The sequence below is a fragment of the Microtus pennsylvanicus genome, chromosome 16 (assembly GCF_037038515.1).
Source record: "Microtus pennsylvanicus isolate mMicPen1 chromosome 16, mMicPen1.hap1, whole genome shotgun sequence".
Taxonomy (NCBI): Eukaryota; Metazoa; Chordata; class Mammalia; order Rodentia; family Cricetidae; genus Microtus; species Microtus pennsylvanicus.
The window spans coordinates 49,257,670-49,279,476 of record NC_134594.1 but is presented as its reverse complement, the minus strand read 5'-3'; the positions used below and the strand labels follow the sequence as shown (position 1 = coordinate 49,279,476).

Sequence of the window (21,807 nt, the reverse complement as noted above, 5' to 3'; positions counted from 1 at the left end):
CCCTTGACTTTTAAGGACAAACTCACATTATAGGCATACAAATCAATGTAAAAGAGACTTTCGATGTATCTGATAGTCATGGAAGATTTTATGTAAAATTATAGAGAGAAATAGTTGGCGCCTGCCTTCTGATACTGCACCAATTTGTTATTTTCCCACTTAAACTTTAATAGAGTTTAATTTTTGTTAACAAAATCTAATACATGTATGGGAAAGCCTACACCTTCCTGGGTTTTCCCATTCTATACAGTGCTACTATTAGATTATAGTCTAAGACAGGAGGGGAGAACCATGCCTCCTCATGTGTGGCCACTGTTGAGATCCTAGAACTGCAATAGGCTTTCATGAACTCTCAGTAGTTATAAGTGCATTGGTTGGCAATGATACTTCGTGCTCTGAGCACCTTCCCCTCCTATCAGTGCTGAAAAAATGGTTCTTAAACAATTCTCACTTGTTAGCTTTGGGTTTTAGTTTATTCTGAATTTTTAACTGATTACTGAGTTAGGTTGCAATTCATTAAATAAGGACTCAACCTATAGAGGCAGCCTCAGGAAAATTTTATTTTAATAAGACATTTACATTAAAACAAAGTAGTATATTATCTGTAATTCAAATTTAACTACCAATAATACAAGAAAGAATAAAACAAGAAACAAGGAAGAGTAAGCTTTGGAAATGTAGTGGAGGTGCTGAGTGAGTGAAGAGAGAATGGTGATGTCGTGATGATTCCTGAGCCCTCACACCGTGAGGAAAGTTGAGCTCCAACCAGTTTACGATAAACTAAAAAAAAAAAATGAGAAGTTAGGCTAGGAACAATAAGGGAGGATTGGAATGAAAATACTCTCTGTTAATAGATGACAAGTGGGTTCCTTTCGACTTGGGACAATGAAACAGTACACTGCGCTTAGACTCTCTGGAGATTACTTGGTTTGATACCTTTGTTTCCCCTAGAGAGAAATTTTAACTTTAATATTATGAAACTAGATTACCTAGCCACATTTCCAGTAAAATGTAGATGCAAAATGGAGACCAAATTAACGTCCCCTGACCTGTTATTTCTGAAACCTGCTTTATCAGTACTTCGTTATACTGTAAGTTTGGAGTAAATCAATGTAAAAACAAGTATTTTTCATAAAATTGAGCTATCAGAAAAGAGAATAATTGGCATGATTTTTTAGGTTGTTTTGTGTTAATAACCTTGGTTAGACATCTACAACTCTGACCTTGTGCATATATTTGATTTTTTTAACTTATTCATTTACAGAAATATTGTCTAGTTTGAACTTGCTCTGAGATGAAAATGAGCTAATTGTGTGTAGTTTGAGTAAAAGGAACAAATCAGGTTTTTACATGTTTTATAGTCCTCATGGGTTAATACCTCTAGTTATGAAGCATATCCTAGTATATTTTCTATATATCAAAATTATACAGATTAGTGAGAAGTCATCTTCGTAACCACCCATGGATATATGTACCAATAAGATCGAGATATAATTATGAGATTACATATACTCATCACATGAGATTACATTACAATGGAGGCGTTGGGGAGACACCATAGTTGCTTTTGCACATGTGAAATTACAGACAGGAACAGCAGTTTCTAGAGTCAGTGGTCCCACAGGCCTTGCCTGGATGGGATTCTCCTCCATCAAAGAATCATTCCTCCCGTGGATTGACATCTGAATACTAGTTGTCACCTGTTGCAGCTCCCATGGCCTCTGAAACTGCCACTACCAATGATGATTTCAGACTTCATGAGAGAGCTTGTCTCAAAAAATTTGGTGGAAGACACTCTTCATTGACCTCTGGCCTCCACACATCTGTGCACACCTACATCTAAGAACCTGTACAACATGAACACACAGGTGTATGTGCACACACAGAAGCCAGTTACTTTGTATCAGTACAATAGCAAAGATGCTTTAAGTCATCTTACAAATCGTCTGGATCTCACCTATCATAGACCTGAGGTATAAATGTTTTTAACTAATTTGAAAGAATCTTAGAGAAAAACTTTCAAGATGGCCTCGTTTACACAGGACAACACAGAGAGAAATGCTTTCCTAGGTTCAGCCACTCATTCACTGAGAAACCCCTTTAGTTTTGGATCAATGGTTCTGACTGCTAATGAGCTGTCAGCAGACTTTGGAATTGGTCGTATGATGTTGTTTTGTAGTCATGAGAAATGAAAGAGGCATAGAGTCATGGACGTTGCTACAAGATTTCAAAGGAAACCTGAAGCCAGGCAGTATATGTCAAAGTCAGGACCCTTACAAACAGCCTCTGAGGGTGATGAATGTGTGAAGCTTTAAGATTGAGCTACAGCAGAGTCTCAGAAAGTTGAAGAAGCTAGGGTAGAGACTATTGAGGAAAGCCCCCGTCAGCAAGTGGAACCAGCCCAGAAGATGGAATCATGTGAGTTGCAAATAGCAAGTTTGCATCATATCATCACATGCCACTGTGGTGGATATGAAGTTACAGAATTTCATTTTGACCCCAACAGGTTTCAGTCTTGCTTTGATTCTACTTGTCACCCCTATGCCCCCACCCCAATACTCCTTGTGCGATAGCAATGCTTAATCTATGACTGTATCTTGGAAGTCTGTAATTTGGTTTTGATTTTTATAGGAACTTATAGTTTACCATGAGTCCCAGAGGAGACTTTGGACTTTAATGTATGAACAGTGTTAGAACTGAAGACCCTTGTAGATAGGCTAAATGAGTTTAGATTATGATACGACCCTGAGCCTTTGGTGGTCAGGCTAGAATGTCCTGTATGAACTGTCCTGTATGTATTGGGGACTGAGTGACCATCTCATTGGCTTGGGAGAAGTCATTGATCTCTGAACCAGTGGATCTCTTGATAAAGTCATGACAGCAGTATTGGGAAGTGTCAGAGATAGGGCCTAGTTAGAGGAATGTTTCCTTGGGGTTATATCTTGTCTTCTCTACTTTCTGTCTTCTTTTTCTCTGCCTACTGTCTGTCTGCCATGAACAGAATGGTCTGCTCTGCCATCCTTTCTCCTGCTACTTTGATGACCTTCCCATGCACCGTGGGCCAGGCAATTCTAGGCTGAGCCCAGTGAACCTGGGAGCCAAATAATCTGTCCTTTTTAAAAGTTTTTATTTTAGTATTTTGTTCAAAAGTAACTAATGCAGACACCTTGCTTTTCCCCACTTTTTCCTGGTAAGACACATTTTGCAGTATCCAAGGTGTTCTGTCATGTTTCTTAACTGGCTTCTACACTTTCCTGTCATAGAAATGAGGAGGAGGGAGAAGATTGGGCTCGGGGAAATAGATCAAGACTTCACAGTACTTCACAGGACAGTCTTGGTTTCCACTCTCCTGCCTTTTTCTGCAGTGGTAGCATAGGATGAAAGACAACAATCTCAACATTCAAACCGTGCACTTTTGGACCGTAAGAATCCTTTTGAAGTAAAATGCCCTGTCCTCAGTTTGTGTTTATTGTGGTCCAGTTTCTCCGGTGTCTCAGTGTCTGTGAAGCGTAATAATAGAAAGAGCAAGAAAGTCTGCTCTTTCAGAGTGTCATCAGTGATGCAATAAAGGTCACTAGAGGACTGAGGTGAACTGTGTGGCAATGCAATGGCAGCTCCCTCTGGTGAGGGACAGAAACATCTCTTCACCCCGTTTGAAGTGCTGATCCTACCCAGAAGGATGTGATTTTCTAGAAGGAAGTTTGCTTTTGGCAGCAGAACTGAAATAGAAAAATTGAGTTTGACCTACTTCCTTAGCAGTGAGTGCCTTGTATTGTCCTCGCAGGCAGTATGAAAATCCTTGGGCTGGGAAACTGACAGCTGCAGTCAGACGCTTGCACTGAGGAGAACGTCATGAATTTTAATAGGAGTGCCTCGGCTGGATGAGGTCAAGAGGAGTGAAAACCAAGCCAGCTCAAACAAAAGGAGCAGTAGGGAGGTATCAAGGCAGGGATGGGAGTGATATTCAAATTATTTATCCCACAATGCTTTTGATGATTTAAGAGGGAAAGACTGCCAAGCTGTTGTGGAGAGTGTATGAATTTGGCATGATTATAAATCCCGCTGTACTGAAGGCAACAAGGTGGGTATATCAAAAGCAAGCCCCAAGAATCACAGCCACCACCGTGCTGAAAAGTTCTTCCTTCCTAGACTCCAGACAGACACTGACTGTACTTGCTCACAGAGCCAAGGAGTCTGTCTAACGTGCTGCAGGAAGTCTTTGTTATACATTTTACTTCCCCAAAGGAGTCTTCCGAGCTTGAAGAATCCAGGACAGGCTTGTTTTCGCATGCCATAACTCTAACTCTTCTTAATGTTGGTGCCAACTCTGGCACACACACACACACACACTTTTCATGTGTGTCAGAACACAGGGACTGCTTTGGGGGTTCATTTTGTGCGTATATAGTTATGTTCTGTAATAGTAGGAGGAGACCCGAGTCTTCCCTTGAAAGTGGAGGAGAGTCGTGTCAGAATGCTACTTTTGTGAGTAAACCATGAAATGGTGGAGATAACATATTAAAAAAATACATTACAAATTTTGTATATCAAGTTCCTCTGCTAATGAGATGGTTTTTAACAGGAAGATGTGATCCAAACAAAGGCCATTATCTGTGAAAACGCTGACCTTCCTGGTTTCGTTCGGGAACTGGGAAGACAGAAAACTGTACTCTATTGGTCAAAAGCAGCAATTGTTTTCTATGTAAAGGAAGAGTCAGTTTCCTGTTGTCCAAGTTGGTTCTTCTCTGTGGCTGGAGGGGAATGAAGCTAGTATTTCTCTAGTGTCAAGTTGGGACTCCAGCCACCTAGGGTAGTACATTTGAGAAATAGGAACAAGGGACTGGATGAGGTTAAAACTTCACATATCTCATATTTGTGACAATTTCATCTTTAGTCTTAATGAGTTTGTGTAGTTGAGTTGTGTGAGTGTTTAAGAAATTAGTTGCACTCAACAGGACCCATTTTGGCATCTTCATATTGTAGCAGGGTGGAAATGGTTGTGTCTCTTCATTGAAGAAAGCTTTTCCCTCTCTAGGTACATCTGCCCTTTTCCTATTCTCTTAGCATTTTCTTCCTGTGCATAGCACTCCTGTCGCTGAGATCTAAGCTGGGCTTCTATTTAGGTCAGATTGTTTCATTAAGTTACTTTAGATAGTGGTTCTCAACCTGTGGGTCACGACTCTTTGGGGATGTGTGTTATATATCTGATATTTACATTATGATTTATAACAGTAGCAGCAAATTTACAGTTATGAAGTTGCAATAAAATAATATGGTTGGGATCACCACAGCATGAGAAACTGTTTTAAAGGGTCACAGAATTAGGAAGGTTGAGAACCACTACTTAAGTGAACCTCAGTAAGAAGTAGATGCAGTTTTTGTTTTTTGGTTTTTTTGACAAATAACATTGGCTGTTATCTGGAATCCTGACAGTGTTCAGATGCTCGAAACTATAGTGCCTTACCTTCCTTCTGTGATCTCGTCACATTGACTTTCTGCTGTAGTAGTTAGCTCTTCACAACCAACTCCGTTTTAGTATTGAAAGCGGCTTTCCATGAGTCTAATCCTATGAACTGAGAGCACCAGGAGCCTCCTGCCTGCGAAGGTGTACTTCATCTACTCATCCAGTTTGTATGTCTGCCCTGAGTCTGCACTTAGATGCTCCAGATTCAATAATAGGAAAGAGAGACTCTGTCTCCATGTGTTGTATGCTACACTGATCCTGTATTCTTGCAAGACATGCTGACCTGCCCAAGCCTCCGTCCTTGATATTCTGGTTGGCCTGAGCTTCCTGCCGAGAGCCCAGATTGCCATGTCACATTAGAATTCAAGGGCAGCTTCTCCTCATTGTGACAGAGAAATAACATAGCAAAGCATCTTCCTAGAGTGAGCCTGAGAGGCATTAGAGCTGTGTTGGGGCTGGTGTTCTGAGTCATTCGGGTGCCAAGACGGATTGGAAAATATCCAGGAAGGAAGGAGGCTCCTCTTTTCAAGCTAAATAACAGTCTCCTTGTTGGGAAAGGACTAATCAATCCCAGCTGGAGAAAAGAGACTAAATTTCCTTTGCTTCCCCATTCAAATCTAATCTTATGACATGAGTTTCTGACATGAGTAGCATTCTTGCTCAGACTTGTGGCCCCAGGGAGGGGATGGTTATTTAAGACAGCTGGCTCCTCAAGCAAGGCATATAACTTGATGATAAATGCTTACAGACAACTTCCCTTACTTGCTGGTCCCAGTGCCAGTTTAATTGACAGCCCTGGAGACTTGCAAAAAATAAGTAGATGTTTCTTTGAACGAATATCATGTCTCTGGATGCAAGAAAAAGATAAGAAAGTCTGTAGGCACACAATCCATCAGTGTTTCTCAGCATGCAGAATTCTTCAGGGAGGGATTCCTTTTATGCATCCTTCATGAAACAAGTTTGCTGTGCCTTCAGACCCCATCTTGTGTTATGGTGCAGAATGCATCCCTTAGGATTCTGTTTTCTTCCTTTGCTTTGCCTTTTTCAAGGACCTATTTTAAGGAATTAGTTAAGTACTCTTGCAGACCCCCCCCCCCCCTGCCGCCAAGTTAGGTATAGCTCTTTTAAGAATAGGTCAAGGTTTTAATTATTAAAAATTCCCCCTGAGTTATGATACTCCTTTCTATCAGGAAACCTTGCTCTTTGGAATAACAATTTTGCCTACATCTCTAGGCCTAAATGTCAAGCATTTGCTACATCTTCCTAATTGACAGTTGGAGATATGAAGTCTGTGTGCAAAGAATGGATTGATTTTTTTGTTTGAATCTTTATTTGCATATTAGAACTTGATCATTAAAATATCTATAAATTTAAGAAAACATTCTGAGAAAACAGACATTTTTGAAGGACCAGGAGACTATGTAGAATTGCCTTTTTAAATTAAAATTATTTATGTAGATTGTAGAATGGCAATCTTCTAAAAACCAAAAAAACAAACTTTAGGGATGCACCAAGGGAATGTAAAAAACTAAGACCTGGTTAGATTTCAGAATCAACACAGTTAAACCGTCAAGTTGCTGGGTGATACATTCAACATGGCATAACTTACAGGGAATTTTTAAAAAGTCCTAAATGATGCTTTTGGAAGTCTGTGGACACACATAATTTTTACTAGGAGGTCTACAAACTTAACTTAGAAGGAAGGGTACATGCCAAATGTTTAGTAATGTTTTCCTGAAGAAGGTGAAGAAAGGAGGTGGAGTGGGGGTGATAGAGCAGTATGAGGACCAGGAGAAAGCAATGGAACACACTTTTACTTTGTATTTCTACTTGTTAAAGGGGGATCCAAAGTAGACGAGACCAAATTATCTTATCTTGAGGTCTGTGGCATTGTTTCCTGTCATTTTAACCCTAAATTAATGTATAAATTAAGCAGAAATATTTCCTAACTTAATTTTGAGGTTCTACATAAATAAGGGTAGTGTGCCTAAGTAAACAGAAGTAACTTGCAGTGGTATTTGCGTTTTGGTGTGAGCCCTGAGAAACAGGAACAAACTGTTGGATGTCTCACTTCCAGCCTTTCTCTAATGACTTATGTACCTGCTCTGTGTTAGGAGAGCAAGCTTTCGCTGTATGTCGAGAGCAGGTGCCTTCTAAATGGGGATTTGCCCCAGCCAACATCAGCTTTGCTTTTTAAAATGTGGCCATGAATAATTTGAGCGAGTGGTGTGCTGTGCTTTCCTTCTGAAATCGAAACTTTTATTCACTAAGACTGTACTGGGGAGATTTTTTTTTCTCTCGCTGCTTTTCTCATAGGATTTATACTGGTTCAGAAATGAAATTTTTGGCATTTTGTCCTGTGAAAATAAATAGAGCTGCAGGAACAAAAACCTTATTTTTCTACAGCACATTATTTTCCTGCTTGCTTTGAACTTAGCTCTAACCTGTCCTCCTGGTTGGACCATAAGTAAAAACTAAGAAGAGAGTGGAGGGAAGTTTGTCTTTCGGAATATGAAGTTTGGGTGCTGGAGCTTGTTTTCTCCACAAAGCCACCAGCCCTCACTCATTTTTCTTTAATTTTTTTAAATATATTTTTATGTGGATGGTCATCTATGCATATGTGGGTGTACATGTGCCATGGTGTGTCTGTGCAGGGTCGGCAACACTTTTTGGTTGTCAGTTCTCTTAGTGTTTGGGTCGGAGGAATCTGAGACTGTCATTCTCTGTGATGGACCCCTTAACCATGACATCATCTGACCAGCCCTCCATTTACTGTCAAGATCCATTTACATTCTGAAGCTTGAGATGTCTCCCTAAAAAGCTTGCAAGATATGAGCACTCAGCACTCGGGAGGCAGAGGCAGGTGGATCTCTTTGAGTTCAAGGCCAGCTGTGAGCTAGTTCCAGGACAGGCTCCAAAGCTACAGAGAAACCCTGTCTTGAAAAACCAAAAAAAAAAAAAAAAAGGAAAAAGGGGCTGGAGAGATGGCTCAGAGGTTAAGAGCACTGCCTGCTCTTCTAAAGGTCCTGAGTTCAATTTCCAGCAACCACATGGTGGCTCACAGCCATCTGTAATGAGATCTGGTGCCCTCTTCTGGCCTGTAGGCATACATGTAGACAGAATATTGTATACATAATAAATAAATAAATCTTTAAAAAAAAAGATATGAACTACACCAAGTCAGGAATGGGTAGAGGAGCTGCTCAAAGGGATGTCTGTTGCCAGAATCATTAGGATCAAAGCCTAATCACCAGGGCCATGTTGGCACCAACACACTGGCACAGCTACCTGTCCTCCGTGCACCAATTAGGGAGAGAAGTCCTAGTGAAAAGAAGAAGTATGGGAAGAGTGACAAATAACTGCCCAGGGACCCTCAAGGGCCCTGTCAGGGTTCTGATGTGAGATTTGGGTTTAGATAATGGGTCATCGCTGTGCATAGCCAAGCAGCCCTGGTCAGCATGAGGGTCTCCCATCATAGCCCCATCAGGGCCCCATCCTGTTCTCAGCCCCAGACTCTCCGCAAGGTGAACTGGGTGAGATCTCTCCCTGGAAGACACTGGGCTTCAGCTTTTCCCAGAATGAGACTCCTGGGGAAATTTTGGTTCCTCATTGCTTTTCTTGTAGAATTTATACTGGTTTGAAAAGGAAAGAAAAATTTGGAGGAGGGGGGGTAGGTTCTATGAAAATAGATACAGCCTCAGAACCCCAGACCTTGTATTTCCCTTTGTTCCTAGTGAGTCAGTAGTTTGATGCATGAAGGGAAGGGTACAAGTGTTTCTTTTCAATTTTTCCTGCACTGTACAAAATCAATTTACTGATTGTTAAGAATTCTGTACATGTATACAGTGAAATACAACCATACTTCCTTCCCTCCAACTTTCTCTGTGTCCCTGTTGCCAAGTTCTCCCAACTTCATGGGTTTGTTTGTTTGTTTATATTTTTATAACCCACTAAGTCCAGTTAGTGCAGCCCACAAGTGCATGGGTGTAGGACCTTCCACTGGATCAGGAAATCCACCAGTGGCCACATTCTCAAACAGGAAACGTATCTTCTCCTGCTGGGATAATTAAGTTAGGATGGTTTTTTGATGTAAGGTTTTTTTTTTTTTGATAACAGTAAAGAAGTTTGGAGAATAATTCAAGAAAGAAGGGCAAAAATTTTTTTAAAAGAAGGGAAAAAGTAGAAGTAGATATGATTTCTTTTGAAGATTTTTTTTTGTAGAAACCCAAGTTTTACAGTATAATTAAAGGTAGTGACAGTGTTTGTGCTGGCAGTGTGGAGGACTTTTATTTTCTAGAATTAATAGACCTAGTATAGGATTGATTGATCAGGTTTCCCCATATCATCTGAATTAATAATTCTAAGGATCAACCTTCTCTGAATGTGATCCCTGTCTGATGACACCATACTGATACCAAAGTGTGAACTACTCTGATTTGTACATGAAGAGAATCAATTCCTGAAAGGTCCTGCAGGTTCTGCCTTTTTAAAAATTTGTACAGGTCATAATATTCATTAACACACATTTATACATTTAGGATTTCCAGTCTGCCAAGAAATGGAGTCCTCTTTTAAAGCCATATGATCGAAACTTGTGTTTATAATTTGTTTCAAAAGAGTTAGCCAATTTGTTTGAAGATACCAATTTCAGAACATATTCACTATTCCCTAAAGTGTAAGAAGTTGGCCTGAACTTGTAATGACCTTACATCATTACTTAGAAGTTGATCCTTTAAAAAAAATTCCTAGATATAAGATTACATACTTGTCATTCACTTATTTCATAAAGGACAGAAAAACAGCCCAGTTGTTTGGATCTCAGACAAGTGTAAAAGCTGCTGACTTACTTCATAAGCTCTTTTATGTTTTCTTAGAGGTTGTAAATCACAGTTAATACGTTCTTTAGGGAAACAGTATGTGGTCCGGTGGAAAGTATGTTTTTCTGGCTGGCTATGTGACTTGGTGCATTTTGTTTAACCTCTTTGAGCCTTGTTAGCCTCTTCTCAAATAAAATGGGGTTGTCAGTCCTTGTTAGGATTGTCCTGGTGGCTAAGAGAAACCGAGAACAAGGTTCTTTGTGTAAAGTGTGCACTTCTTCTCCATGGATGTTCCCTTACCTCATCTAAGCAAATAAACCACTTTTGGTTATTGTCACCTTGTGCTGTGGTCCCAGTTGCCCTTTCTGTAACAAGTTTCTTTTAATGTTTGTTTGTTATTTGGAAGTGACTGGGTCCTAGAAGGTCATGATGCTGTTACATCTCCATAGATGTAACGTTTGATTCCAGAATGTCTAGAATCACATTAGATGAAGGATGGCTAGCTCAGTGGACTGACGTCTGGCTCCCTTGTCTGATTTCTTCTGGCTTTTGTTGTGGCTTCCTTCCTTAGGAGATAACCCTAGAGTTCACGGGGCACCCATTCCTATAGGCTTTAAGCCTATGGAGATGAATTCTAGGGGGAGTATTCAGATTATCTTGGAAGTTGCTTCTTTTTTGAAGAACATTGTCTCTCTCCTAGGAAGTATCAATTGATTTGCTAAGTAGCTTTAAAATTTTAAGATCTTCCCACTTTGTTGGTAGAAAGAAACCCTTTCTGAAACCAAATATTTGGTCAAAGGACCCTATGATTAGTAGCGATTGGTGGGAGCGGTAAGAAAATGAAGCTCAAATCCAGTTTTGTTTTGTTTTATTTTTTAAACAGACAAAGACTAAACGTAGGGAGTAGGGAACTGTTTGCGGGTGCCATTGAGAAGCCTTTTTACTGTAAGTGCTGTCGTCTTTGAGCTTTGGTTCTGTTTCTATGGCAACCGTAGGATCTGTGTGCCTGGCTGAGTGGATTTACAGGATACTGAAAACATTGCTATTCTAAGTAGCTTGCTGTGTAAAGTGCAGCCAGCTACAAAGAGAACAAAGCAGGCAATGTATGCTAATTGTATTCTATGCTGAGGATAAAGAATTGAGGAAAATTCTAGCCTCTGCTTGCCGACTAGTGGAGTGTATGTATTTGTGTTTATTTGTACACACATGTGCATGCATGCGTGTGTGTGTGAAGACCAAATGACTTACACTTTAATTACTTCAAATTTCATATTTGGTTCTCCTGTATCTCTGTAGATACCCTGCTCCTTTCTGGCCTCCTAGAGTTGAGGATGGAGTTCACGTCTCAGCCATGCTAGGGAAACCCCAGACTTCCTATTCATTTTAAACAGAACTATTCTGGTAGAATTTATTTAAACACAACAGAGAGTGTGTGTGTGTGTGTGTGTGCGTGCACGTGTGTGCTTGTGTGTTTAAGATAAAGTTAGTTTCAGTGAATCAATCTGCTGGCTTTCTGGCTCTCAAATACCAAGGTGGCCAATCCAGTGAAGGGCTTTGCTTTGCTAGCAGTGAAATAAAAAATGGCTCAGGTGACTCTTCGGTTCACCCCTTATGTCAAAACTCTTACTCTTTGAGTTTTCTTGATATATAAAAGCTGGTTTTCTCAATATTTACAAAACAGAAAAATCGACTTACTGGACCTGGATGGAGGTGGGGGTTCCCTGGACTTCCCACAGGACAGGGAACCCTGATTGCTTTTCGGGCTGGGGGGAGACTTAATTGGGGGAGGGGGAGGGAAATGGGAGGCGGTGGCAGGGAAGAGACAGAAATCTTTAATAAATAAATAAATTAAAAAAAATAAAATAAAAAAAAAAACGGAAAAAAAAAAGAAGGAGCAGATAAAGGCAGGTACCCTAACCTGTATTAAGAACCAGACTTTAAAGAAAAAAATATTTGGGGCTGGAGAGATGGCTCGGAGGTTAAGAGCATTGCCTCCTCTTCCAGAGGTCCTGAGTTCAGTTCCTGGCAACCACATGGTGGCTCACAGCCATCTCTGGTGGGAGTCTGGTGCCCTCTTCTGGCCTGCAGGCATACACACAGATGGAATATTGTATGCATAATAAATAAATATTAAAAAAAAGAAAAAAAAACAAAACAGAAAAATCAAATAGTACAGTATTGTTTGGGAGATCAAGATGAAATGCAATTCTTTGTTGTTTTATATACCTGCAACACTTTTAAAGAAGACAGTGAATGAATGTCAGTGTAGTTACAGTAAAAGGCCATGCAATCAATGATTTCAGTTTCAACATATAAATTGTTATTGGTCTTCCTTTTGAGATTTTTCAAATCATTTTTGTAAGTAAGGTAAAATAATTGTCTCCAAAATGTAAGGTACTCTTAAATAGAAAATCCTATAGCAGACCTCTGATATTGAAAGCATTTGATTTCAGGACAGCCTCCCCCATTTCCACCCCCCACACAGCTAAAATAGAGGAAGACCCATGAAAATTCTGATGTGTATCCACCATCCTATTATTTCTCCTATAAAATGTCTTTGTTCTCCCAGCAAGGCATTTGAAGGGGCTAAGATTTCACCCTTTCTCTGAGACCCGAAGATGTTTCCTTTGCATTCATACCAGGTATTGGGATATTTCTGTAAGTGTGCTTCTGAGATACCTCAGGAGGCCCTCGTTTATGGGAACTCTGAGCTAATGCGAGAGTCAAGTATCCTGCAGAACTGCACACTGTGTCTCCTTTATCCCCATAGTTGGACTCTCAAAGTATCCTGACATAGTAATGAAAGGGTTAATCCTTCAGAGCGCTTCTGTCATACAAGATTAGCTTCTAGGGAGCATCTTAAGATGTCTAGGACCAAAATTTGACCAACCAGTCTTTTCTGAACTCATCCTTTCATAGGGAGTTACAAGCTTTGACTGGACTGTCCTGGTATCGAAAACATCGTCAGCTGGTGCCAACCTGCATGCTGATGGGTTAAGAGGAATTACAGCAAGATTATGAGACAGCTGTGAGAAGGGAAGGAACTCAAGCCATTCCAGTCCCGATTCACTGCACAGAAATCTGTTGAGTGAAGTCTCCCTAGCAGGAGCTGTGTGAGGTGACGGAGCTGTGAGGGACAGGAGACTGAACCTGATTATGTGGTGTTCCGTCTACTGTGAGATCCACAGACGAGCAAGGCAGTTACCTAGGTAACAACACCTGTGTGGTAATTACAAAGCATGAGAGGGCAGGGGACTTGGAGGCCCCTGGGGACACTTAGAGGACTCATGAAACTGAGACTTGAACAGAAGAAAGCATGACATTTGAACTTTAGTATTTTTTTCTTTTCTGTCAGAAAAGTTTACTGATTTGGTAGCAGTCTCCTAAAATATATGTAAACTTTTTTTAGAAGATAAATTATTCGACTTTGGGGTTTTAGAGCAGGAAAAGAGCCTAGAGAGATCTGGCCTGCTTCTTCAGCTGCCCCTCTCCACTCTGAGAAGGGCAAGAAGTAGGAGAGTCCCGGAGTGAGGGCCAGCAGGCCAGTGTGCTGGCCTTCTCTGCATTACTACACCAAGTACCTAAAACAGTTTATGAGAAGAGATTTTATTGGCTCATGGTCTTAGAGATTTCAGCCGTGAGGGTTGGGCCCGAGGTGAGGAAGCGCATCACGACAGAAGCTCTTTACAGCAAAACCACTCATTTCATGAATCCCACAGTCCTCTTTGAGGGCCTTTCCCTGCCACCTGAAGACTTCCCATTAGAAGGCCCGCCTCCTAATGGTTCCATGGCATCATAATAACTAATAATTCTACAAGCCTTTAGCACATGATGCTTTGGGGAGGCATTCATAGCAGTTAGGGATTGGGACGCAACACAGCCTCCTTGGGTTCAGAACATAAGTGCTTCATGAAACCTCTGTGCCTTTTTTGTTTTGATAAAAAGTTTACCACATTTGGAACACCAGATAGTCCTTTCATCAGACCTTATGCCTTCCACGTTTGCATTCTCTTCAACATAGATGAAGAAGGGAAGAGAAAGGGGAGGGCTGTGGTAAATCGTTAGGAACAAGGATTGAAATTTCAGCTGCTCCTCGTTCACCTTGATTTAACTCATCTATCTACTGCAGGATAGAAAAACTGACTAAGTCTGTAAATGCCCCCTCGATGTGTTTAGGCAGGCTCCTATCATATACTGTATTCTTTGGTTTTATTTGTCGCCATTATATCCTACTGACAGCTTTAGTTTTGCACCTTGGTAGTAATATTCATACCCCATCATATTTGCACCTTGGTAGTAATATCATATGCCTTCATCGTATTTGTAGTAATATTACACACTGCCCCCCATATTTGTAGCTTTCTTTCACAAGCAACATAACTTTTTGCTGTTCCTAAAGAGCTTCTTGGCTTCTTGAAAGAATTAAATTCCTTAAATTAAAGAATTTAGAAGCAAGCTAAGATCTTCTAGCTGGATAAATTTTTCTTCCCACTCTTGTTGAATCAATTTTTATTTACAATATTGATATTGTCTGACAGATTTATAACGTGTAAATCTCAGTTTTTAAAGAGAAATAAAAATTAGAAAAAAAATCCCTCAGAATTCAAGTATATTGTAAAGTGTCTAAGTAGCACTTGATTGACCAAATATGGAAGTATGAGAAATATGTAAAGTCACGTTATGACATGCTGTTTTTCTGTGTGTGCGCACGCATGTACACGCATGGATGTTTGTATGTGGGTAGATGGAATGCATTGGTGGCAGTGGGCTCAGTGCTCAGTGCTCCTTTGTCTGTGTCTGTCTCACTCTCCATGGGCTTGTACCTGTGCTGAAACAGCACTGAAGGAAGCTGGAACTCATGGCCTTCCATGAATATGGGCTTTTATCCATTTTTAACTGTACCCTCACCTTGCCCCTCTGTTTTATTTCTATGCATTCTGGTTTACAGTTTAAACAGAGTAATGATAACCTAGCATAGTAGTCCGAGTCTACTTTGTGAAAAAAATATGAACAGAGACCTGTACTCTAAAGGAACAGTGGTAGGGAAAGGAATTCCTATGCCTTCTTTCTTGTCATCAGTGCTGTCTGTGGGTTTTGCTTTGTTGTTCTTCCTTTCAGGTTTAATAGGAAGTGTTGCTCCATCCCAGGCTTCACTGGCCTGACCTATAGCATGGCTTCCGAATTCCTGCAACCCCTGTAGAGCTCCCACCTCTCAGTGTCTGAACCTCAGGAAAACATTCCAGAAGAGGTTTTGTTCTTGTGTCTAGTTTATTTTTATCTTCTGTGTTCTTAGCACTTTTTTCTTCCATTTCTAGGGAGATAGAAGCCTTTGAAATGCTAATTCTATCACAAAAGGTGGGAAAAAGAGGGTTTGATTGCTCTAAAATGCCCTACAGGCTGAAGCATCTTTCTAGTTTCACAATTGAGAATTTCTCCTGTGCCGGCTTCCTGTTCCCCAGTAACTTCCGTGTTGCCTTGCAGGCATACCTTAGGTCTCCTCCCCAGCAGCCCAGATCTCAGGCTTCTGGCTCCCCGCACCTGCCACATCTCCAGGCCTGTTTCCTCCCTCACTGAGAACACCGAAGCCTTTAGGAAACGAGAATAAAGGAAAATCACTTACCTTCTGTTAGATGTCTGCCAGCTGCCCTGGGCCCTCTCACTCTTCCCTGTAAAAGACCTACATGGTGTCGCCCAAAGCCCACTGATTCCGTTCTCTCATAAACAAAGCAGCCCTGTGAGTTTTTTTATTTCCCATAGCCTAATGGGTCTTTACAACAGTGTACTAGTAATGTGCGGTTGTTTATCTCGTCTTGGAAGAACAACAGTCTCTTGACCCTTTATCTAGACTCACTCCCCCACTCTTACTCTGACCCACCTTTAAGTCAGAACACTTGGGACAAGTTGTCACCCTGCCTGTCCTTCCCACCCCCTTAAACCCTCCACAGCCAGACCTTTACACCATACACCAAAATTCCCTTTGCCAAGATTCGAATGGTAATCATGTTGCTAACCTGAGTTGTCAGTTTTCTTTTTATTTTTTAATTGTTATTTATGCACACAGGTGTTTTGTCTGCATGGATTCTATGCAGCTGCCCTCGGAGCCCTTGAGTTATCCACATGGGTACTGGACATTGAACCCAGGCCTCTAGAAGAGCAGCCGATGTTTTTAGCCATCGAGTCATCTCTCCAGTCCCCAGCTATTAATTTTTAATCTTCGTCTTATTTGGCCTGTCAGTAACTGACACTAAGGCCCCTTGAAACACTTTCTTGACGTGGTTCATTGTAGACATCTTGATTTTTTTTTTCCTGCTTTTGTAACTTCCCTCTGAACTTGGCTTGTTGCTAAGCTTTGGGGGTCAACTTTGACCTCTTTGTTGTGCGTGGACTACTGGACTTGAGCAAGAGTTTAGAGGCTAAGACCATCTGTACTGGTATATCCAGTATTCACCCTTGCACCTTGACCTCTCTCCTGAAGTTTGGATTTGTACATGCTCTATTTTCTCCTCACCACCTATACTTGACTGTTTAATAGGCATTTCATGGTTACTATTCCAGATCTGAATTTTGCATCATTCTGTCTATCACTAAACTCATTTTGCCCTTTTTACTGTTGGAGCTAATGGAAGCTGTACAATTTCTGTTACACAAGTCAAAAGCCTTAACTTTTCTTCATCTGTCCTTTCTTGGACCCTTCTTTCTGCCTCACTCCCTTTGAATAGATTATCCTCATCTCTTGCTCTGATGATAGTCTCCAGCTCACCATACTTTATACGCAGCCTTTTACAATCCAGTCTTTTTGTTTGTTTTCTGATTGATGTATAATGTACATTTTAAATCGGGTTCATCCAGAGAAGCTGTTCTTGTCTGATACTCAGCTCCAATAGGAATAGTCTCACTCAATGCTTCAATTAATCATAAAACCTGTTAAACATTCAACAGTGCCATAGTCTCCACTGAGTTCCTGAGATAATGGATAGGACACATCCTTGGTCAATTGTTGGTCAGAAAAGCCTCCGAGGTGCTGGAGAGATGGCTAGGAGGTCAAGAGTTGTTATGGCTCTTGTAGAGGAACTGGGTTTTACTCGCAGCACCCGTGTCAAGTGGCTCATAACTACATGAAACTCCAGCTCTGTGGGATGAGACATCCTCTTCTGGTTTCTGCAGGCACTCACACTCAAGTGCACGCACCCCTCCCTATAGAGATATATGCATATATACAAAAAATAAAAGGCCTGGGGTACCACATGAGAAAACTAGTGATGAAAACCAACCCTGAGGCAGAAACACTGAATGTTCATCAGCTGGTATGCAGAGAAAAAAAGTGGTGCTTCTGTACAAGACAGTGTTACACAGCCATAGAAAACAATTAAGTACTCAATATTTGCTACAACCTGGATGAACCCTAAATAAGCCAAGTGAAAGGCCAATCACGAAGTACCTTATACTGTGTGATTCAATGTCTATGAACTATCTAGAATGCACTAGAGAGATGGCTCAGTGTTTAAGAGCTCAGCTGCTCTTCCAGAAGACACAGGTTCAAGTCCCAGCATGCACATAGTTCACAGCCATCTGTAACTCTAGTTCCAGGGAATATGACACTTTCTTCCAGCCCCTGTGATACAGACATACACAGGCAAAATACACATACATATAAAATAAAAATAAAACATAGTTTTTAAGACTATCTGTGCTCCATAGAACCAAAGGCATAAGGCAGAGAGTGTAGGTGCCTTATATCTTTGGGTGGTAATGTAGGTAATGGAAGAGGCCATGCGGAGTGACCGCTAATGGGCTCAAGACTTCTTTTCTGGTTGTGGTGATAGCTGTACAATTCTGAATACATTACATGGTGCTGAATTGTGTGCTTAAATGGATGACTGTATAGTATTTGTGCTAGTTATGTTTCACCATTGTGAAACAAGCTGGAGTCATCTGAGAAGAGGGAACCGCAAGTGAGAAAATGACTTCATCAGATTGACCTGTAGGCAACCCTGTGGGCTGTTTTCCTGATTCATGATTGGTGTGGCAGGGCCTAACCCACTGTGGGCATTGCTACCCCTGGACTGGTGATCCTGGGTTGTATAAGACCGCAGGCTGAACAAGCCAGTAAGCCACACTCTTCCAAGATTCTGCTTCACTTCCTGCTGACTTCCCTTTATACAGACTATATCTGTAAGGTGAAACAAACCTTTCTCTCTCCGAGTTGGTTTTGGAGAGTGTATTTTCACAGCAATGGAAACCTAACTAGGACACTATATGACTCATATCTTAATAACAGAAAACCAAAACAAACCACAATTACTATGCTGGAGGGAACACAGTGCCAAGGCTGAGAAGTGAACAGAGGATATGTCAGAGACAAGGCTGAAAGGACAGGTGAAATGACACCAGTTTCTAATGAGGGTAGCAAGTGATGTGGTTGCCCTGGCATTGTGATAACAGTGACTGAAGCTAGGGGATATGGGGAGAGTGGAGGTCAGATGGCCAGTGTCAGGACAGTGGTGGAGCCCACGCAGGGAAGAAGACGCATGTGAACCATGTAGGAGCTGAAATACTTGAGAGCCTTTGAGTAGTGAGATCTGCTGTGGGGAGCAGAGCCAAGCATGAGGACATGACTCCCAGGAGTATTGTATGGATAAAGGAGTCTGTGCCATTACCACCTGAGGTGGCCCACAGAGGCAGGGTTAGCAGGAGAGAAAGGTGACTGATGCTTTTAAAGCATTGGTCTGGGCACGCTGAAGTTAAATAAAGAAGCTGGGTCTTGCTTCATAGTTGGAAGAAATGGCCGGTATCCAAGCCTCCTACACTGGCTGAGTCTGCACCACTAGCCTTCTGGTTTGCAAAGCAGTATAACATTTTATCACTTAACTACTAATGGGGAACCTTGGCTTTTGTCAAATCCAGCTTTGCCACATCTGCCAAGGAATCTTGGGAGAAAATGTACATGTACATCTTCATTTGCTTAACAGGTGTACTGGGGTCAGAAGGAATCCTTCATTCTGTTGTGCTGAAGTCAGGGGGCATGGGAACCTGCTTTGTGCAATGAAATTCTGGAAAACGCACACCGTAGTGAGAAGGTTCCATTGCAGTGCTGTGGGTGATTTTAACTTTACTGACTTTACTGCACTCTAATATTTCTGATTTCTTGAATTCTTTTGTTTTTTACAGGTTACTTGTCTGCAAGACTTTTTTGGTGATGATGATGTTTTTATTGCATGTGGACCTGAAAAATACCGTTATGCCCAAGATGACTTTGTCCTGGATCATAGCGGTGAGGAAGTTCATTGACCATCTCTGACAAACATGTTGAGGACATAGGAATACTGGAGAAAGATGACCCAGCATGGGTAGTGCTCATCTGTCATTCTACCTCCTGAGGCCGGAGGATCACATGACTCTAGGAAGACTCTAGGCCAGCCTTGGCAACATAATGAGACCTTCTCTCTGAAACATATGTTGAAGGATAATTAATAAACTGTCCATGACTATTATCTGAGATTTCTTTTTACATCAATTTTGTGTACAATTTACACAATTTAAAAAATCATACATTGTTTATATATTTATAAAAATAACTTGGGTGGGATGAAAATGCCTGTTTATTGACTAATCTATTAATAAGTTTTTAACTCTTTCAATGATTTCAAGTGATACTGGTATAGTAAATGATTATTAGATGGAAAAGGTAGCCGAAGATAATTTAGCCCTGGCTCTGCATCCTTCTAACTCTTACAGCAAATAAAGTTCTAATCAGTTAAGTCAGTCTTATAGAATGGTCACTGTAAGTGGGACTAACCATAGCAATAACAATAAAACATGTTTAAGTGCTTACTACACATGCATAGGTAGGACAACTGTTGCTTTATGTGTAGTAAATTTTTCAGAGCTAGTTGGATCGTTCGCTTTTTGTTGTTGATAATGGCCCTTGATAGCCTCTAAACACAGGGATGGGGAGGAAGAGAAAACACTATTGACTTCCCCCCTCTCAATTTCTAGTTATTTCACCTTCTTTAAAAATGGGAGTGATAATGGATGTTTTATAAGACTTTGTGAAGGTCAAGTGAATGAATATACATCTATAGCTAAGGATCCATGCATATCTTGCTATTTTTGTTGTTGTCCGTATTGTAGCACCATCATTACGTGGTGAAGTGTTTACAGTGAGAGCAAATCTCAAATTGAATTCTACCACAAATACACTTATCAGGCACAAAGGTTTTTTGTTTTGTTTTAAACGTCAATCGTTTAATTGTGTTATCTTAAAGAGCTCCATCTTAGGCTTCTGAAAGTATTACACATTAAAGAGGCATTAAAATGACAAAAATCAAAGGAAACATAAATTTGAAAACCTACTCCCCCCCAAGCAAGAAGGAAGGAATGGAAGAAGGCCTGGTGTGGTGGTGGAGGATTTTAGTTCTAACACTTAGGAGGTAGATACTAGCCAAACTTTGTGAGTTGAATTGAGGCCAGCGTGGTTTGCATAATGAGTTCTAGGGCAGCTAAGGCTACGTCTTTAAAAACAAAACATTCAGAATGCATAGAATTCTGCTAACCTAATTTTGATCAAGTCACAATTTCCCCCTAATTCTTAAAGCTGGATATGGCTCTGAAGTTCCTGGATATCGGGGTCTGTTTGGGGTAACAACCTCCACAGCACACTTTTAAGACACAATGGAACATAATCTACATTGCTAATGGCTTAGCAGAAACTGGAACTGCCCCGTTTATATTAGCTTTGATTAGAGCCTTTCAGATGTTAACTAGGCTTCCCTGGTGATTATTCCCCTGATTTATACTTCACTTGTTAATTTGCCACCCTTAGGGGCTAGATTAAAACTAACTCTCATTTTAATCTTTTTGCATAAATTGGAGTATTTTGAAGTAAATGACAGACAATGTTTTCTGATTTATCCCTTATAACAAGCCTATGAAGCATATTTTATTCTTACACTAATATGTTAGGGAGAAATAGTGAGGCTTTGAACATAAGCAGGGTCTTCCTTCTAGCCGGCAAATGTCAAGCCATGACTCATCCCCAGTCTGCCTGACTGCAGAAACCCGTGGTCTTAATTACTCAAATCTGAAGTGATGCTCGCAGCTGTAATTCGTTCTGTTCTCCGAATGCTGTCTTATTTAGTGGCTTATGGAAAGGTCAGTGTTATTATTTAAAGCTATTTTTCTCATTTTTGCTCTTCCATGCTTTGGAGAGATGGGTAGCTAGATAGTAAAGAGACCATGTTAGTTTCTGTCCTTTTAAAGTAAGGACTTGAAGACGACGTTAAATTGCAGTCTATGCTGCCTGTGAAAAAGCTGCAAGCTGCATGCAGATAAACGTGTGGTTTAACTGTGAATGATTCTATACATTCACTTAGGACAGTAGAGTTTCTGTGCTCATTAAGAACTTAGTCCAAACAATGACATGTCACAGATGTGTGGTCTAACTGGAGAGGTAAATATGACATGTACTTTTCGGAACTGCTCTCCATACATTGAATTTATGGAACTCAGTGGCTGGCAGCTCACCAA

The 21,807-nt window shown here is 40.8% G+C and overlaps 1 protein-coding gene across 7 annotated transcripts in view; it reads left to right on the top strand.

Annotated features, from left to right (window-relative positions):
• The window catches only part of Dclk2 (doublecortin like kinase 2), a 121,872-nt gene that overhangs the window by 53,330 nt on the left and 46,735 nt on the right, over positions 1-21,807 (top strand). For all 7 annotated transcript variants that reach the window (XR_012908034.1, XM_075950362.1, XM_075950359.1 and 4 more), the window contains exon 3: positions 19,450-19,552. Coding sequence is in view for 6 of the 7 variants with exons in the window: in XM_075950362.1 (XP_075806477.1) it covers positions 19,450-19,552 (103 nt within the window). In the remaining variant the exon portion in view is untranslated. The remainder of the gene's footprint in view (positions 1-19,449; positions 19,553-21,807) is intronic.